The 19,478-nt window shown below is 40.4% G+C and overlaps 3 protein-coding genes across 4 annotated transcripts; all 3 read right to left on the bottom strand.

Moving 5' to 3' along the window:
- Positions 1-36: 36 nt before the first annotated feature.
- LOC117209886 (proclotting enzyme) lies at positions 37-4,082 on the bottom strand. Its single transcript, XM_033452340.1, has 8 exons — positions 3,897-4,082; positions 3,345-3,391; positions 2,926-3,059; positions 2,761-2,858; positions 2,315-2,576; positions 1,534-1,778; positions 765-925; positions 37-694 (listed from the first exon to the last, which is right to left on the bottom strand). Exons 1-8 carry the CDS (start codon positions 3,994-3,996, stop codon positions 533-535), a joined length of 1,209 nt encoding a protein of 402 aa, XP_033308231.1. The 5' UTR covers positions 3,997-4,082; the 3' UTR covers positions 37-532.
- A 762-nt stretch (positions 4,083-4,844) lies between these two features.
- LOC117209768 (cell wall protein DAN4-like) lies at positions 4,845-6,781 on the bottom strand. Its single transcript, XM_033452123.1, has 3 exons — positions 6,753-6,781; positions 5,633-5,824; positions 4,845-5,553 (listed from the first exon to the last, which is right to left on the bottom strand). Exons 1-3 carry the CDS (start codon positions 6,779-6,781, stop codon positions 4,845-4,847), a joined length of 930 nt encoding a protein of 309 aa, XP_033308014.1.
- Positions 6,782-8,553: 1,772 nt separating this feature from the next.
- On the bottom strand, positions 8,554-11,756 carry LOC117209844. Of its 2 annotated transcripts, none has more exons than XM_033452268.1 (3): positions 11,360-11,756; positions 10,422-10,603; positions 8,554-9,334 (listed from the first exon to the last, which is right to left on the bottom strand). In XM_033452268.1, exons 1-3 carry the CDS (start codon positions 11,416-11,418, stop codon positions 9,072-9,074), a joined length of 504 nt encoding a protein of 167 aa, XP_033308159.1. In that variant the 5' UTR covers positions 11,419-11,756; the 3' UTR covers positions 8,554-9,071. The 2 variants fall into 2 exon arrangements, with proteins under 2 accessions (XP_033308159.1, XP_033308160.1); XM_033452269.1 differs by having other exon boundaries at positions 10,422-10,600; positions 11,360-11,697.
- Between the last annotated feature and the right edge of the window lie 7,722 nt (positions 11,757-19,478).

Genomic DNA, 19,478 nt, shown 5'->3' on the forward strand with positions numbered 1-19,478 from the left:
GTCCTGACAGCAGCAACATATTTCACGATTTAAAAAAACATCCAAGGTAACTAAAGTTTTACCTTTTCCTTCGTGTGGTCTTGATAATTAGTTTTCTATCATTCCGCTGCTTTTCAACGTTTCAAAGTTTATTGATACAAAAACTCTTAATTATTTCAGCTATTTAGAAACCTGGGCTGCTTAAATTTTGATTTTCGCATCGTTATTTACATCAACATCCGAAATTTTACGAGTTAAGTCGTTAATCTTTTTAAATTAAAATTTCTCTGACACGATATCTTTATCTTAGAATCTCCTATTTTTTTTTTTTTTTTTTTTACATATCACTTAGATCTTAGATTCCAGATTCCAGATTCTTAGATTAGATTAGGCTTCTATCGGAAACGAGCCATTTTTACATTTGCAAAAATTAAAACCGACCAAACCGAAGTTGCTTTGTCTTTCGTCTGGACTTGTCTTAACTTTTAATAATTTTAGTAATTTCGTAATTATAAGGCGACACTCGCTTAACAAATTAAATGCGATCCTAGGCTTAGAATACAGCATTCTCGAATATCCAATCAAGATAGGAATTAACGCGTGTGTATATTCCAGGACGTCCAGGTTCTCCGCATCGAATACCCCAAGATACTATTCCGATATTTACCCATCTGCCATTTGCAAGCTGATGAAGGAGTGGTCCACCGGAGTCACCCTGTACACGAACGTAGTCATTGGCCGGAATATTAGCTTTGTTCCTGATCGTATCAAGGTCTCTTACATACCTGACAAGCGTCGCCTCCGCCGTTGTAAGCGCCGGCGCAAATCGTCGTATTAGCAATTCGTCGAGCGAAGCTGCTCGTACATTCACTCTGCGGCCATACTGGGACCTCGACTTCCATCAAAACCGGACTATGGGAGCCTCCGTAGTAGCGTGCGCCCCAACCTAAATTTTTAACCATCGATTGTAATCCTGATGCGTCTCTTGTATCAGCTTCGATCGTATTTTTTTATATTCTTTATACTTCGCATATTTTTGTTAATCCGACGAGACAATATGGTTTATTTCGAATTATTTCGAAGCTTACCCTCGACATGAATTTCTATGATTTTCTAATACGTTGTAAAACTCAACATTTGGAACAATTTTCTGCTCTCACGAAAATGTCTAACTCTCTTGTAACAGTTCCTAAGATACTCGTGAAAAATTATCGGTACGACTATAGTGAATTCAGCATATAATTGCGCGTCCGCCGCAGCGTAGGCGTCAGTATCGACCACACTTAAAATGACACTTAATCCAAGCCTGTATAAACTATAAAAAAAGAGATAAGAATCAAGTTTGAATTCACTGAGATAAGAATTCGCTGTAGTGATACCGGCAGTTCTTCGCGAATATCTCGGAAACTAAGAGAGTGCGACGTTTTCGTGAGAGGAGAGAGTCGTTCTAAATTGGACTTTACGTGTTCAAGAATCATCGAAACTGGTGTTTCGAAAATAATGTAAAATAGTGTGGAGAACAGCTAACGGGCACAGCGAAAACGGAAAGGATACCTGTTATAACTGCGTCCTTGTACTCGAACGTTTGACCGATTGGTGGCAGACACACGGGCCAAATGTAACTGTCGAAGACGGTCGGTAGATACAGTTTCACTATTGCTATGTCATTTGCGAAAGTGTCAAGAACAAAGTCTCGATGTATACGTATTTCGGAAATCGTGAAATCCACGGCTCTCGTTTCTTCGCTCGTCGCGAAATCGTATTCTCCGAGCCTGACTTTGATGTCCTGCGGTCCAAATCTGACCAACAAAAGGGAAACTTTAATTAACATTATGCCTTTGTACTGAAAACCAGGAAGATGAAACGCGAGGAAGAGGTAAAGGAGAGAACGTTCCGTTCAGAACCTGCACATGGAGAACTGGTCAGGTTCTTGACTATCTTTAGGTTTAAGAAAATACGAGATCTTGTACACGCGATCGTAGCAACCAACTAGTTGCCGAAGATCACCAAAAAACACGAGTAAAATTAGCCAGTTTCCTATGATAAACGACGTACTTTGAATCGATATATACGTTCACGCTACGAGCAATTGTGCTGCAGATCTGCCGCGTAAAAGCAATAAAAATAAGTTATCGATGGTATCTCGATGCATTCATAAAGTCGTTAAATAATGTAGCCGACATTTTTATAACATCGAAGAACTTATGTTTGTATTTTCTTACTTCTTTAAAGAATATACGGAACGTTCCTTTTTATGGCCATCTTGTAAGATACATTGATGGTCTTCGCATTACCATATTGAGTAAAATTCCTAATCTACGGGACGAAAATTTACCTGTAAACGCAGTGGGCAGCAGTTAAAACGTGTCTATCGGTGACGAGCACACCGCCACAATAGTAAGCGTTATCCGTTGTAAGAAGAGCCACCATCCAGGGCCATTTCGTGGGATAGGCCGGTCTACCGCCCACCAACTTGCTTTGACTTTTCAATGTAGTTCCGCATCCTCTCAATGCCGGATTTTTAGGCCGAGACGTTGTCGTTCTATGCCCGCCCGACCAAACGATTCTCACCTCGTTTTGTTTCTTATCGTCACTCGCTGAAACGAATAGCCAGCTATTACCACTCCGTCCATAAGTTATACCCAGTGGAAACGAATTTATTTATCGTTCTCTTAACAATTTAAATTATCAATTTGCATATTTCATATGAAATCGACAAATGTGCCAATACTTACGATACGACGCGTGCCCTTCGTGCTCGACAGATCGTTACATACGTACCAGCAATCTGCGGAAGAGTGTCGACAAAATCCTCGTCTACCATAGAATTTGTACGCGTTTCATTCCCGAGCGTTCTCGAGCAACAAATGCCTGTGTATCTGTTTCAATTCCATTAGATTCAATCCGATTCAAACTTTCACGCAGGGAAACGAATTAAACACTTACGTTTGGTCGATTAGGCACGAGTGATTTATAGCCAGCGTAAAGTTTGAGCCATACTCGTGAGATAAGCACCGTTTCAAGTGCTCGCAGTGACCCGATTCGTTGTTCAATCCGGCACACTTCGAAGACGTCGGTACCTATGTAAATGCAAATTCTCTTCTGCTTAAGCTATCACGTTTTACATTTATCTTATGACTACGCTGCGGATATTTATGTATCCGCAAGAAATATAAATAGCGAAAATGTACAAACTACACGTAATGTGCAAAAATATGGAAGATTTACGAAGTAACGTATTTATTATAATATTTAGAGGATGTATAAAATCTCATTTTAGAATTCATTTCTTTAATCGTGTTTGTAAAAACGTATAAAAAAATGCATAAACGTCCGCAATCTAATTATCGTTAAGTTTTACGTACCATTCCAGTTGAAGAGGCTCTTTGGTGATGGATATGCTCTGCAAAATCTATCAATGACAGAACAAACGATCAACGATAGCGATCGGAGGATGTCCAGAACAGATAAATCTATTTGCAACCAGTGCTTCCGTTTATGAACAAAACAAAAAATTTTCTCTCTAGCACACGAATCTATGTTAAGCATTTATGCTACGAGCTTTCTCGTTCGCCAACTAGCATGAGCTGGGATATACACACGGTTCTTTCGTAGAAACCCGTCTGTATCCGTATCAATTTTTTAATCGGATTACTATTTAACTAGAAAATGTTACAATCTCGAAATTTGAAACTAATAAAGTCAAATTAACTTTAATTTGGTCGAGTATGGTTCTCGCAAATATAATATAAATAAATATAATACAATTTATTATCGTGAGATGAAACTTGAAACGATGCGAGACAGAAAAGTTTAGAATATCGCTAATTGAAGAACTTATTATGAGAATAACAGGTTAAAGAAATATCATCGAAGGAAACAGTGTCTTTACGCGGAAAAAGTACAAAGTAACTTACCTGTCGTGTTTTTGCCATAGCTGGAAGATCGAGCAAGTGACATTGCGCAGAAAACGCAAAAAAGAAACGTTGATTGCATCAACTTCTTTCGAATTTCCATCTCTTAGCTTCTTCTTAATTACCAACTGCATCGACGAAAATGATTTGTTTGCCAGAACGTCAGAGAGTACCGTGGTAGAGATCGAATGAAACAGCCAAAACGAATAGCAAACGTTCTCTTATATACACGTGCATATTGCCTAGGCATGCAACCCGCTATACACTTGAGTCTCTCGTTTGTAGAAACCGAGGCGCTACGCTGTCTTGATGTGATTTCTATCAATCAACTTCGATCATAAATGTTAGACCGTATACATTCTGTGTTACGATTGTAGATAAGGTGCGTAAAATTTACTTTTCTTTTCTCCTCTTGCCTTCCTTTCCTCTTTTTTCTTCATACCGCCTAATGTTGTTATAAAGTTAAAAGCAAAACATTCAAAATTCCTTATACCTATCTGGATCGATAATATTTTAATTTAATTACGTCGATGATTATGAAAATGGCGTAAGTCTAAAACTTAAAGTAGTTCAAATTCTAATTTATTTTACGTTATACCAAGCAAACTTACAATAATGTGCAAGAACTTTTGCACAAAAGATATTTGACTCCAGTTACATTTATAGTCACTGTCACAATTAAGGAAATGTTCACAGTGTGCGATATCTTAATTTCTCGCGCCGATTTTAATTGAGAAGAAATCGTGCCTCCTCGAGCAATCAGCAGTCAGCTAGGCGAGGTTTTGGCGGGACGAAACATTAGTTCAGTACCGGCAAGCATGACGTTCGTACGTGTTATTCCGTGCGAAATGCGTGATTTCAACTTCGTAATAATTCTTCGCCTTTTATAGATCATTATCAGGTATGTTTAACAAATACACGTTTGTTTAATAGTTCGTTTGTTTAACAATGTCATATCGAAATTAAACAATTTCTCAAACTCGTTTCATTCGTGTTACGTTGATTTCTTATTTGACTGTCAAAATCACTAACAACTTGCATATGAACCTTGACAAAACAATGGTGGTAGTGGTGGTGGGGGTGGTAGTAGGGTGGAAGTGGTGGTGGTGATGGAAGTGGAGGTGGAAGTGAAGGTGGGAGTGGAAGTGGGGGTGGTAGTGGGGGTGGGAGTGGAAGTGGGGGTGGTAGTGGTGGTGGTGGAAGTGGTGGTGGGGGTGGTGGAAATGGTGGTGGGGTTGGTGGTGGGGTTGGTAGGGGGGTGGGTGTGATAGTGGAGGTGGAAGTGGTAGTAGTGGTGGGGGTGGAAGTGGTGGTGGTGGTGGTGGTGATGGAAGTGGTGGTGGTGGTGGAAGTGGTGGTGGGGGTGGTAGTGGGAGTGGTAGTGGGGGTGGAAGTGGTGGTAGTGGGGGTGGAAGTGGGGGTGGAAGTGGGGGTGGAAGTGGGGGTGGAAGTGGGGGTGGAATTAGTGGTGGTAGTGGGGGTGGTGGTGGGGGTGGGGGTGCGAGTGGTGGTGGGGGTGGGGGTGGTAGTGGGGGTGGTAGTGGGGGTGGTAGTGGGGACGGTGAAAGTGGTGGTGGGGGTGGTAGTGGTGGTGGTGGTGGAAGTGGAGGTGGAAGTGGAGGTGGTGGTGGAAGTGCGGTTGGAAGTAGGGGTGGTAATGGTGGTGGGGGTGGTGGTGGTGGGGGGGGGGTGGTGGTGGTAGTGGGGGTGGTAGTGGGGGTGGTAGTGGGGGTGGTAGCGGGGTGGTAGCGGGGGTGGTAGTGGGGGTGGTAATGGGGGTGGTGGTGGGGGTGGTAGTGGGGGTGGTAGTGGTGGTGGTGGTGGAAGTGGTGGTGGGGGTGGTAGTGGTGGTGGTGGAAGTGGTGGTGGGGGTGGTAGTGGTGGTGGTGGAAGTGGTGGTGGTAGTGGGGGTGGAAGTGGTAGTAGTAGTTCTTTTTTTGGCCGATGTATGTATCGGTCCATCATCACATTGGGCAAACCGTTTTTCTTACGGTTTGAATTAGATTTGCCACAAAATGCTAATCGTGTTTGCTTTAGAGTTGCCAATTATGATGTCGCGATAGTCTTTCACAATTTTTATTATGAATTTTTAGAACTTCTTAGAAAATTGTACGTGTCATAATTTATTCTATTTTCTGTTGTTTAAAATTCGATTATAAAAATGTTAGTTTTTAATTAATTTTGTAGTAATGCAAGTTGCAACGTCAGGATACTTGACGAAGTTTTTTCATATAGTAAATACTAATTTCCATGAATTCACTTTAAGAGTTAGCTTTGCGATATCATCCCATCGTGATTTCTGATTAATTTTCCTTTTAGCGTTGCGATAATGAATGATCGCGTTTTGTCAAGTAGAGTTGCGTTTATAAAATGCTCAAAATCTACATTTGTCGGAGACTGTTACTGGATCACTCGGATACAGCTACAAGAGCTGTACAAATGTGACCGTTCATCGGTGTTACGTTGTGTGATCCGACGTCAAACAAAGAATCTGTCCCTCGGTCAGGTTACTATCTGGGTAAACCTAATCTTAAGGAACCGCCATAAACATAGCGTTTTTACGATCATGACTTTTAAAATCTTTAACTTGCAACTCGAGAGGTTCCTTAGAATTATTACTCAGCCCTGTAGATTACTTAATGAACCAAATATTTCGTACCATATACAGCACTCGGGGGCCGTTTTTACCTGCTAGCGACCTTCAATAGGGGGCGGCCAGCATTAACCCTACCCGTCAGTTTTTATCCAATTAAAAGCGATGGCCGTGACCTTGGCTTCCTTTACGAAAATCACAATCAACGAATCCGCTTGCCTTGTGCGCTGGACACACCTATCGCTAGTTTTTCCTCCAAAACTTACTTGCTAGCGACAGTTTTCGCTGAGCACATCTTAACTTGCGATCAAATCTTTGTATTTTCGCAACGATACACGCGATACATTCGCAGACTTGTCGTATTCGAAGTTGTTAGAAATAAAGTGTTATTTCAATTGTTAACCAAGTGTTAATATTAATCAACCACTTCTATTCTCTTAACCGAAATAGGGGATCGACTGAATTCGTGGCGTCGATTGTCTCATCGTAACGGGAATTTACGCCTCTCGTTGACGCGTTATCTCGCGATCGCGTCCCTCCTCGAAACGGTCGAACAATCAGCAACCTCCTAAATGGTTGCACTGGGATATGTCGACCTTCCATTGCATTGGACAAACCGCCTATTTTTTTATTAGCGTTAGCGTTTTTTGTATTAGGAAGAAATGGTATTCGCGTTGATTTTAGTATTGCAAAATATGACAATCGCGATTGTATTTAGCAATTTTAATTACAAATTGTCAGAATTTCTTTCTTAATACTTATTTCAAGTTTCTTGTTCCCTTTAAAGTAGGATATAGAATTTTATCATCGACTTACAGTATTGAAGTTTGTAGTAGTACGATGTTTCAATCAGCTTCTTCTTCACGTTATAGATATTAATTTTATTTTTGTTTTCGTCGCGTTCATTTTAATTAGTTGCCTGGTTAAAGTTGCGTTGATGAATGATCGCGTCTTTCAAAGTAGTGTTGCGCCTATATCATGCTCATCCTTCTCCCATTTGACTGTGGAAGCACCGTTGCTGCTCCTGGATCATCAGATGCAGTTTCACCAGTAGTCCCCTATATGGCTACACTGGACCGTTATTAGTGTTGCGAACATGTAATTATGAGTGCATAGATTAATAGTTACTAGTGTTGTGCAAATAATTAACCGGGGAATTTATCTTTTTCTTTCCTTGTCTCTCAGTCGATAGTAAGTTGATTAATATTGTAAAAATGATAAAGTACTCGTTGCGGTTTGTTTTGAGAATTTTCCTTTATATTTCATAGTTCCATGTAATAAATTAGAGTTGCGAAATAGAATGGATATTCCACTGGATATTCCACTTATTCGTTTACATTGAGGTAAATACTTTGATAGCTCTTCTGGCTATTTAGAATCATTTCTTTTTCAGCACTCTTTATTACCAGAGTGTTTGTAATTGAAAAAATTGCTAAATATGTTGTTTGTTAATAATAAATATTTTTCAAATCGGATGGAGGTACCGTTTTTAAATAATTTCATATTGCATTTAAAAGGAAGTAAAAAATATATCACAATGAGATACTTGGATAACGCAGTTTTGAGAATTTATTTCACTTACTATCGAGTTGATTGCTAATTGTCTGTGATCGCGATTGTCTTATATAGCTAGAAAATTTATCAAGTAGTTCATCGAATCGTAAATCTGAATCGTGTTGCCGATTCGACTTTTCTAGGCGTGATAAAATCAAGGACAATATAAATTCTCTGTGCATAGCGGGAAAAGGACAGGGGTGAAGAGAAAGAGGTAGGGAAATGACGAAAGAGGGCGGGAAGAGGGAAAGGGAAATAGAGAAACGCGTTGAAAGAGAAGGCGAGAAGAACGCGAGATCGAGGACAAGCCAGGGGCACTTCCATTTAAGGCACCCCGCGTGCGATCTCTCGTTTCTCTCGGCGCCACTTTGACACGCATATTCGCGGAACATTTACCATTCAAGTAACACACTTTTCGTGTCGACCAGCTTTCCTCTCTCTACAAAAATTTTAATATAAGTCACATTGACGACATTGCAATCGGGATGGACGAAAATTTATCGTGCAACGAAGTTTCTCATGGCTTTCTTGTTCATGCATTTATTTATTCATATCGTACTTTTACATACATAGTTGCGGGCGATTTCGAATTACCGCAAGTAACTGTAAAACCTCGATTATTAGAATATGGATTAATAAAAATCGTATTTCATATCAAATTTCACCGCCTATTTTTAAAAGAGTTATCCTATTGAACCCGATCAGTTGTTCTCTTTTCAATAATCTTTGCCACCAAGTGACGCCAAAATTAACAAAAACGCACTTGTCGATTTGTCCTATACGTATCCAATTAAAAAATGTCTTGAAAGATCCGTTTAATGTTCATATTTATGGAATAATTAAAAAAATGTGATCTCTCGAATGGAAACAAATATATTCGATTGTCCACACGGCGTGTCGTCATAATCGATGTTCTACTGTAGAATATATTGTATTGGAATTAAATATAGAATTACATATATTGTATTAGGTGTCTTTGTCGATCGGCAGGAATCATCTTTTCTTTCCATCGGTCGTCAATTGTTCGTCGATTAAGCAAATTTGCTTATCGGAATAGGCTTCGCGTCGGGATCACTCAAATCCAACGTGTAGCCTAGCACCTTTGAGGTATTCATAGTAGGGTCGTAAATTCTTTCCACGTGTCGAAGAATGTCGCCCACGATTTTATCCGTGCTCTCGCGAACGTACGGTTTTCCGTCCGAGGTGCGACCAGAATGAACGATCTTCATTCCATCGTTGTTAGATATAATCACGTTATTGCCTCCAATTTTGTGCACCGAAGCTGGACCATGAGCTAGAACAGTTTCATTATCTTATTGAAGAGCACGGGGAAAGAACATGATATTGCAATTTTAAGATTCAACATGCTACAAGAACATAATGCAACGAAAAGCGTAACTGGATCCATAACGACAGATTTTGCGCGAAACATATTTCATTGTCGTTGACATTAAGACATAGACACGATAATTAATTTATGCGATTATTCGAGTTGCGTATAAATAGACGTAATCTTAGTTTTGAACGTATCGCTTACTTAATTAGGAAGATATTTCAAAAAGTGAAACGATTAGACGCGCGATGCAAATATTGCGATTAGATAAAAAATTCGATCGCCTTGAAAAGCGAAGAGAGAACGGATCTCTTTGTCGATAGTGAAAGGAACGTTTACGTTAACGTTTAACCGTAATTGGTGTAATTTTCCAGCATTGAGTCGAAGAAAGAACTTGAAAAGGTCGAGTAATCCGTTTATCGCGTACGGTAGAACTACATCCATCTGAATCCATTGGGATATTAATTTGCGTGTCTAGGGCTTATAGATGTAAGTAGTAGAAGTTTACTGATTCCTCCCACTACCTGATCGCTTGTTCACGTAGTAGTTCACTTTCAGGTAGACATAATAGTCATCATCAGGGAATTACTCATGCCTATTACGCAGGAAATCACATTACTCATAGCTGTAAGGACTAAATTATGTACCGAATGCATTCGTGGCAAGTATTCTTACATCGTTTGAGAATTATGCGTGTACAATGTCTACAAAAAGTATTCCTGCGCCAAAAGTGTAAGTACAATTCTACTTACTGTAGCATTTACATACCATTTAATTAGATGCAACTATATAAAATTTAGTATCATTTAGTAGTACTTTCATATCGTTACAAAAATTTGATACTATGAAAATGCAGCGTAGAATTTGATTAATAAAACCGCTCCGTTGCTTCATTTGCCAAAAATGCTCTTTGTAGCGCATTGTATAACTGATTATGTAGTATTAAAAAAAAAAAAAAGAAAACAAAATGTGCAAAAGCTCATTTGATGGAACGTAAACTAAAATTTTGTCCCAACAACTACTTGATTTGAGTGGAATTCCACCGTACCTAATTCTTCGTTCAGTTTTTCCGTTACCCGATGAATCTGTGCCGAGTTTGCTTGCACCGTTTCTTGTATCCGTTGATTCAGTTGCATTACGTTGTGCTGAATGTTTCTATTCAGCGCGCCGATATTCTCGTGGAGACCTCTCAGCCAATCCGTTCCCGCGTATACTTGTCCACTGGACCTGCTACCAATCGAAGTGCGCGTTACTTCAAAATAATGCACGCTGTGACCACGTAATTTCTCGCACGCACGAAGAAAACGCCGGAGAAAGTTGGCTTTAATAAAAACATACATCGCGACCAGAGTTGGGACTAATACACCGCATTGACACTTATCGAAACTTCACGAATTTTGACGCTACATCGTATGTGGTATTTTATCCAAAGACGTACAAATTCGCTTCGAATCGTGATAGTTGGCGTCCGTACTAATGACATTTCAAAGTATTTTGCATAGGAAAAACACTCTTATATGTATATGTATATTCGTGAAAAATTTCTAGAAATGTTCAAAGACATTCGTGAACAGTTGTAGGTATCGATAAAAATTGGTAGCTCTTTGATATTTACACCAAACGCTTGATCGATACTTGTACGAAAGTGTGGATACCAATATGAAGTTTTAAAAGTTGAAGTTTCAAAAGTAAAGATAAAATTTTCGAAGCTTTCGGATGTTTATAACTTATGAAATCATCTATTTCGGTATTCGTAAAGTATTTGATAAATATTCGGTTGCTGTTGGATCGATGGATAAATTGATATACCTGTTGCTCCATCAGATATCGGTATCGATACTGAAAATTAATGCTAACCCGCGATTTCGATACCTTTTAATGGACTAAGTACTCGGATATCGAATTATTCGAGCGTCAATATATATCGTAATAGTCCCACCGCTAATTGCGTCCATAAGCCGCTGAACCGGCTATCGATCGACTAACCTGCACAACATCACCGTAGCGACCATCGCGGCGCAAAATACGCTGATTCGTCCTCTCATCTTTGCTTTCCGGCTTTTACAGTCTTTCCTCTGGTTCTCTGGTTCTCTGGTTATTCCGTATTGTTCGTAAGAGCACAAAGCGATCAGTGCATCACCCACGCGAGTTAAAGCGAGAATCGCGTAATCCTGGGATCACGGAAAGTAAAGCACGACTGTGAGGCGCGCAATAGAAGCCTTTCTTTCCCCCTTCAAATCTCTATCCGTGTTAACGTTCAAACCATTACCTTTCGTTGGCTGTGCGCGCCGCGTCATCAAGAATTACGTATTTATCGACCGCGATTCTACGCGCATCATCCACTGTCGACGACTATGCGCGGTATCGTGGTAGACTGTATCGACCAGAGACATCGCTCGCAATCAGTTAAAAAAGAATCAGCGAATCCATTCTATCTGTCAGTGCTGAGCTAAACTGAATTCAAGCTCGGCATTGACGTAACGCGAATCAAGTACACTCGTATCCGTAAGTTACTCGACACTTGCTTATTTCGGGGAAAATTATTCCTAAGAATACGACTTTCTCACTTGACTTTACTCGTCGCTCATTTTTCATTCGTTGTTTACTCGGTCGAATGAAAATATTCACGATTTTTATACTGTGAAATAATCTATTGTATATATCGCGAGACGAAGTTAGCATTTACGTGAGATATTGAAACTACGCAATGTCAAAAGTACGTATGCTTCTTGACAATCGTTTTGCCTAAAATACGATAAATTAATGAGCTTATTCGCAACAAGCTCGTTTTCCTTCTATCCTGCTCGTCAGTTGCAGGCGTGCGTATAACGTTGCTTCCGCTCGTGAACAAATCTGGTCGGTATGGACTTGGCATAAATAATAAAAATCGATGAACTGAAGAAGCGATTTGATTTATTACTTGTAATCATTACAGTACACGCTGACTGTGCTTGTTCCTGGAATCGCGAGACGATGCAACCAAGTCCTTGACAAGATCGCGTTATAACACTCATGTGTATGCCTCTCTGTGAGACGTCCGAGTTGGATAAGAGGGCGTAAGGTTATCTACGGAAATGAAACGTTCGTCGAAAAACTCATAATATCGACATAATAGAATCGACGGAAGAAACAAACATTACGCCGGGTTCATATTGACCCGAGCTACTTCCTGAATATCTTCCTGAACCGTTCGCCAGTTGTTCGGGCAGCTCGCAGGTAGTTCGCGTACTGTTCACCAACGGAAGCAACATCGTATCCCCACTTTGAAGCTCGATAGTTCGCGAAAAGGACGCGAGCGGATACCAAGCATTTCGTAAGATGTTGGCAAACGTTTTATAGTCGTTCGACGATTTTCTTACGAATATTGCATGTAACAAATTCCCAAAATCTAGAAAAATATTTCAAGTACTGCACCGTGTTCGTTTGATGCAAACACATGAGTTACTATTACGTTTGACGAACGGTTCTGTTTATCATTTATTCGCATACTGCGCGAAATATGCTTGTGTTACGTAAAGTGGACACGAACATGATACACGTACGAACATCTTGTCTCCGAACGCTGTTCACCGACCGTTCGCTAATTCACGCGTCTTTAAAGAACGAGAAAGAACGGTTCGTAGGTATCGCGTCGACGCAACAATCAGGATTTTTCTATTATTAGATCATCGTGATCGGTCGATGATGGTTGAAAAACGTCAGAATGGAAAAAATACGAGATGATCGCGGCGATTCGGACGAAAGGAGATGTATCGCCGTGATAGAAAGGGGGAGACTCGGTTCGGGGGAGTGACGAACATGGGTCGAACGCGGTGGGAGACGACGTTGAAGAAGAGGACGGGTCTGGTTGACCCACGGGGCAGAAACTGGTTTCGGATTCGGATTCGGATTACGCGGCCGTTCCGAAACCGTTCTTGCGTACACATACGCTCGAGGCCACGACGCATCGACCCCCCACACGACCACTCCTACGGTAAACGCGGTTCTTTCATCCTCACGACCTTGAACCTTCTTTTCCATCTTCTTCTCCTTTTCCCCTTCCCCTATGTTTCTCCTTTCTCTGCCCTTCGATCGCGTTGAAAAAATATAAACTGCGTTTCTTCTGGTGCATTCTATGCATCTTTGTACACGTTGGTATGCACAGTTATCCGTCAGGCAGTCTGAGACAGCGTGGCTGTTCCCTGTCGATTTAAGCGGTTTGTCGATCGTCGTTCTTTCTAAATTCCACTTCGTAAGCAACAAAATCCTATAATACGAGAATCGTAGGTTCAGAAAAATTGTGTCAATTGCGAACTGTCAGAGTCAAATTCGAAGTTTACTGGTCCCGATGGTAAAGCAGTACTGTTCGTGATATTTACCTTTGCACGGAAACGTTTTAATGTAAAAGATTAATATGATGAATTTCCTCAGATTTTATTACATTTCCGAAATTTTACTTATTTTCTCGGAAGCCTCGAGTCGACTTACTGATATTCGTCCATTAAAAATTAAATCCAACCAATCCATGGTACCCATATCTTTGTTTCGATATGACCACAAAGGGTTAATATCTCGTTCCCACTCCCTTCCTCGTTTCTCTTCGGACCCTCGCCCATCTGTTCTTTCCTTTGCTTACAAACACGAACGCTTCCCGACCTCTTTCATCCGTCCGTTTTACGTCCGATGTCATGTAGGCAGCAGGTAGCAAACAAACTCGAATCGTAAACGGCGTAATCGTCTCATTCCTTCCTCTTTCCACTCTGTCGTCCCGATCGAGCAAGCAAATCCACCGTCCGATCTCGAGGCAAGAGAGAGAGAGAGAGAGAGAGGAAAGGGTGAGAGAAGGAAGAAGAGAAAACTCGACCGAGCCGCTTCGTTGGAAGGATGATCGACCTTGGACGATTTGGCCTTCGAATAGGGTGGCCGGTCGTCCTTTGTCGAGGACGAGATGGGCGCCCTGGTGCGTATACAAATGCGTTTCTATCTCTCTCTCTCTCTCTCACGGACGCTTGTTTCCAAACATGGCGAGTATAACAAGAAAAGTTCGCAAGATCTGTCCAGTTATTTTGAGGCAAAGTCAAGTAAAAAAAGTGTACGATATCCGTAAAAGTAGAGAAAAAGGGAGAAAAGTGAAGGAAGAAAAGGACAGAAAAGGAAGATAGGGAGTGAAAGGAAATTCTGGAGAAAATATGGGAAAGCAAACTGGACAAAAGAGAAGAAAGGAGAAGATATAGGAAACCATGGGGACAAGGAGAAAAAGGAGAAAAGAACTGAAAAACCGGGAAATATGAGAAAGGAAGGGACGATAGGGCCGTAGTGGAGTCCCCTACGGTAGAAAGAGATCGACGGTCGAGAAGTTCGGAAGCAGCGCTGCTGGTCTGTCGGCCATCTAGGGAGAATCGAAGAAAACTGCAAAGTGGTCTTTCCAGTGGGGACCTCGTGTATACTATACGCGTATGGGGTTCAAAAGAACGAACCACGGTAGTGGGGAGGTTGTACGACGAGCGACGGTGCCTCAGTGTTCTCGCGGCAGTCGAGACGCATGTGCGTTATGTAATGTGAAGTTGTTGTTTGTGTTTCCAACCTAACCTAATATACATTGAAACCCACGTTGCCTTTTTCCCTTTTCTCCCTACTTGCCATAAAACGTTGGCGCTCGTTACTTAAATCGCAAATTGCGAATTGAAAGAGCGCATCTTTTACGAAAAGTTTCGCGTCCAAATCTTCGAACGCGAGATCAGACCTCTTCTCGATAATCCGGAGCTCGAAACGTATCACAGGACGACTTTATCATGTGGAGGACAGAAGAGAAGGATATGTCGGTAGAATCCATGGATACGTGATTGGTTACCTCCCCTCGAAATCTGTGTAAGTGAATACGCATACGTATAGATCGTATGGTTTAACTTGACCACTTTACGAGCGACGCGAGTATATATTATTATTTGTCGCGCGTTAATCGTCCCGGTTAACGGCTCGTCTATTCGGGTCTCGTCCTCTCCAATGTCGTTCTTACCGTAGAAAGTATAGACTGCGGTATAACTGCATCTTACCATGGAACAACCATGTAAACATCTAAATACTATGCAAATGAAATAAAAAAGCCTCTGTAGGATATTTCGTTCTTATTTTCATTCGATATCTCAATTGTTTCGATCGATATTGAGGATTGTGCCAGAATGACGTTAATTGGTTCAAAAAAATGAACATGATTTATGGTCTTTGTCGGTCAAATTTTTTTCGAATTTTCCAGTTTATCGGTATTTTTTGCAATGGCAGTGTTGTACATATCTTTTATGTATTAGTCGATCCATAGTTTTGAGTTGTACAGTGTGTACACTCTGCGACGAGGAGTATGTTGCACGCAAGATTGCTTAAGTACTCGTTTCGCGTTTTTCTCTACGATCAGTATGACGTACACCGGTATAATTACTTTTCGATGATTCGAGATTAACCTAGACTTGCCTATTACGTACTTTAGGAAGCACGCATGAATGATCGCAGATAAATTTTTCTATCTACTTTGCGACATTTTTTAGTTTAATAAACATGCAACAGAAACGAGAAATCACGCGTGTACCAGTAACAACGAGTATTTCGTAGTTCCCTCAAATTAAAAATCTTTCCCAGTGATGGAAAATGGCTCGAAAAACGCTGTACCGTTGAAAGCCGGGGAAAACCTTTGAAACAAATTATGCGATTTCAGAGTACCGGACATAAACACGATACGACGAGACGAGACGAAATTGAAAGAAAAGAGGAGAAAGAGAAGGAAGAAGGAGGGAAAATTGTGTTGGGTCCGAAAGCCAGAGGAAATTCATATGTGTGGCGCGCACAAGAGAGCGTCGCTGTCCACTCACGGCATGAATTATTTATTTATCGAACCGCTTGTTGTTTTTTAATTTTCGTTACGAAAGCGATCGTGAAATAAGAAGAAGGATAGAATTATAATAGTAATCGTAGCAAAAATTTCTCCGTCTGTTTCTCTATTTTATTCGTTTAGATTAATTCGTTACCGTAGAAAAAATACAAAATGCATACAAGGATGCAAGCTTGTATAGAAATAAAAATACATATTGCGGGAATTTTGCACAAGTTTAGGGACGAAAGACGGGTTAACAAAAATTGAAGAATGCGAGATGTATTTCCAGCATAAGAGAAATCGAACGCCGACCTGATTTCTTGCGAGAAGAAAATCGAGGAAAAATTCCACGTTAACACGCGTTCGATAGATTCGAACGAATCGTGGTACATGGAACGCGCGTCGAACGCAGCTTCTCGATTCGATGGGTTTTTTCGAGGTCGAAGAAACAGAGAGGTAGTTTACGAGGCATTTTAACGATTCGTTGCATCTCTCGTCACGCATTGCCCATGAAACGCACGCGAGTCGTGTCGTTTCGTTTCTTTCGGTCACGTACGACGCGTTGGGTCCTTGTTTCTGATAATGTTTTGTCCTGGCTCGCCTACCAACGACTAGGCTCTCTCGGTAATTTGACGATATAATTGAAGAGGAATAATTTTCCTTGCCGTTTATCGAATCCTGTTTACGAAAGTTAACGCTGACAATAGATAAGACTTGTGTTTCTTCTAATGGAAACATCTCGATCACTTCGGAGAAATCATTACATAAACGTACGATTGATCCAAAGTGTATAGCTGCACATGTCAATTTAAATTCACGGTATATGCAAGTGAAACGAAGGCGATTCTATCGCACGACGTAAGATGAAAATCACAGATAAGAAGATCGCGTTGGTAGATTCATTTACGAGAAAATCGAATTTGAAAACTTGTCGAGTACACGTAAATTTGCTTTAATCTCCAGCCAGACAGTATTAATCGATAGAAGATTATTCTACGTGCAAAAATCTATGAAGGTATTTAAAACGTAACATAGAAAACTGTCATTCGTATATTATGTGTGTTTTCATTTAGAAATTCGTTGGCAAAATTTGTAGCCGGTGTATATAGAAGTTAAAAATTAGTATAGAATGCTGGTTTTAACTCCCGATCAGTCAGAGTCAACGTTAAAAGACGTTTCAATTAATTTACATCCTCCAATATCGTTTCTATCTGTTAATGAAGAACAATATATCGGTTAATAATAATAATAATAATAATAATAATAATAATGGTTATGAAGGAGAATTTTAAAGATTTGCTAAATGTCCGGTCCTCGAGAATTAAACGTTTTATTATACTCGATTTCCGTCTTATTTCGAGCCATGGTATCTCCTGGACTTGACGCGTAGCACGTGAGTTTAGGCTCACGGTGTACAACTACACCGTAAATATACTCTTGGAAGTTTAAAATATACATTCAACCCTCGAGATTATCGAGTTTGTCCAAAGGTTTCGAAGCACGTAGACTCGTTGACGAATGGAAAAAGGGCAAAGGTTCCTTCGTTTGAAAGGAAGCGAAGGTGCGGGTGAGAATCTCCGTTTTCGCGGCAGGGTTCCCACTCGTTTTGGATGGTCAAACGGATCGGAGCAACTTCTCCTCACGCGGACCGAAACAACGATCCGTATAAGGAGCTGGCCCACTACCTCTCTCGTGCTCGTTCGTTCGACGTCCGGTCGAACACACACACACGGTACTCTTGCGAATCGTTTCTCTGCGAGTAAAAGCTATCCACTTGGGTTCCGTGTCGTCTGCCGTCTTGTCTCGTTTCTTCTCGTGCTGTTTAGTATCAAGTGAGATTGGTTCGCCATGTATCCGCTCTAAATTACGATTCGGATCTTCAGGTCCGCGTTCCGTACACGCTCGAAATCGCACTTTCTCGCCTGCGGCAAGGCAGCGCCAATGGTCACCTTGCTGGTGTTTAATTGTATATACGTAAGCTGATTTAACACGTCGACGTTGACCATAGCGTCAGAAGGAAATTCTGTTAAGCAGGGATTGGCTTTCGTTTAAGTTTGATAAATGGAAGAATTTATGGCTAGCCTGTTTAGCATCGAGACATTTTTTTTTTTTTTTTTGATAGTGGAGAAAATTTCTGGTTTTGTTAATTATATTGCCTGGTAATATAATTACATATATCTCGTATAGCAGTGTTAGGTAGTTTGATACGCATTCATCTACGTACACTCGTCGAGACTAATGCGAGAAGAAGAAAGTGGCTTGTCGCGATTAGAATAGTATTGTTTATTAGTTGTAACTAGAAATATCGCTATTATTTTAATTTTATGTCCTAATTCATTTATGCAGCAAGGATTAACTAGTTATTGGTAAAGTTAATCGTAGATTTGAATGCATTATATTCCTTTTGCATAGATATCAGAGAATATGTCGTTATTGATTGCTACAGAATATTTGGCCCGCGATTAAAAAAAAATTCGAGTCTGAAAGAGATATCACAGCGAAGCTCGTAAAAGACTTAAGAAAGACGTTAAATATAAAACGTCATCGCGTATAACGCAATTAATGTCTAAGTTCTGTTTGGATTGAAATTGAAAGTATGTATTTTTCCGTATCTGATATTGGAAATGCAGAAAGTGTCGAAGATAAAGAAGTAAACGGGAAACTTTCTGGAAAAAGTACCAATAAAACGAAATGGTGAGTAGACTCAATTACTTTGGAAGCTTTGCTTTCGGTTATTTCGTAACAGCTATCTGTATATAAATCTGTAATTGTAGTAATCCTTATACAACTTGAACCGAAACACGAAAATATTTTAAAAATATCCAAAATATACTCGTTATAGTATCCAACGAATGGAATGAATCCCTGTTTAGGTTCTTCTATTCTTTTATCTACGTTTATAAAAATACGAATTCCAACAAATACCATCCGCAATTTATCATACAGCTATAGACTCTTTTTTTAGAAAGTGCGTCAGTTATTTTTTAATTCTCTTATTCCTAATTTTTCGTCATTTTTGTCAGTCACCAAAGCTGTAAAAAAACCTTCGGTTAATCAAAGATTGAGTTAAGTTAAGAGTTTCGTAATGGAAACAAGCATCTGTAGTGAGACATTAACAGAAATCCTGACGAAAAACAGGTGAGGTGATCGCGTGACAGAGCTGTCATCCAAATGAACCACCTTGACGCCAACTCGACCGATTTCTTTCAAAGCTCTCACCCTCTATGAGAGAGAGAGAGCGCGCGAGAGAGAGAGAGAGAGAAA

This window comes from Bombus bifarius, unplaced genomic scaffold (assembly GCF_011952205.1).
Source record: "Bombus bifarius isolate JDL3187 unplaced genomic scaffold, Bbif_JDL3187 scf7180000008194, whole genome shotgun sequence".
NCBI lineage: Eukaryota > Metazoa > Arthropoda > Insecta > Hymenoptera > Apidae > Bombus > Bombus bifarius.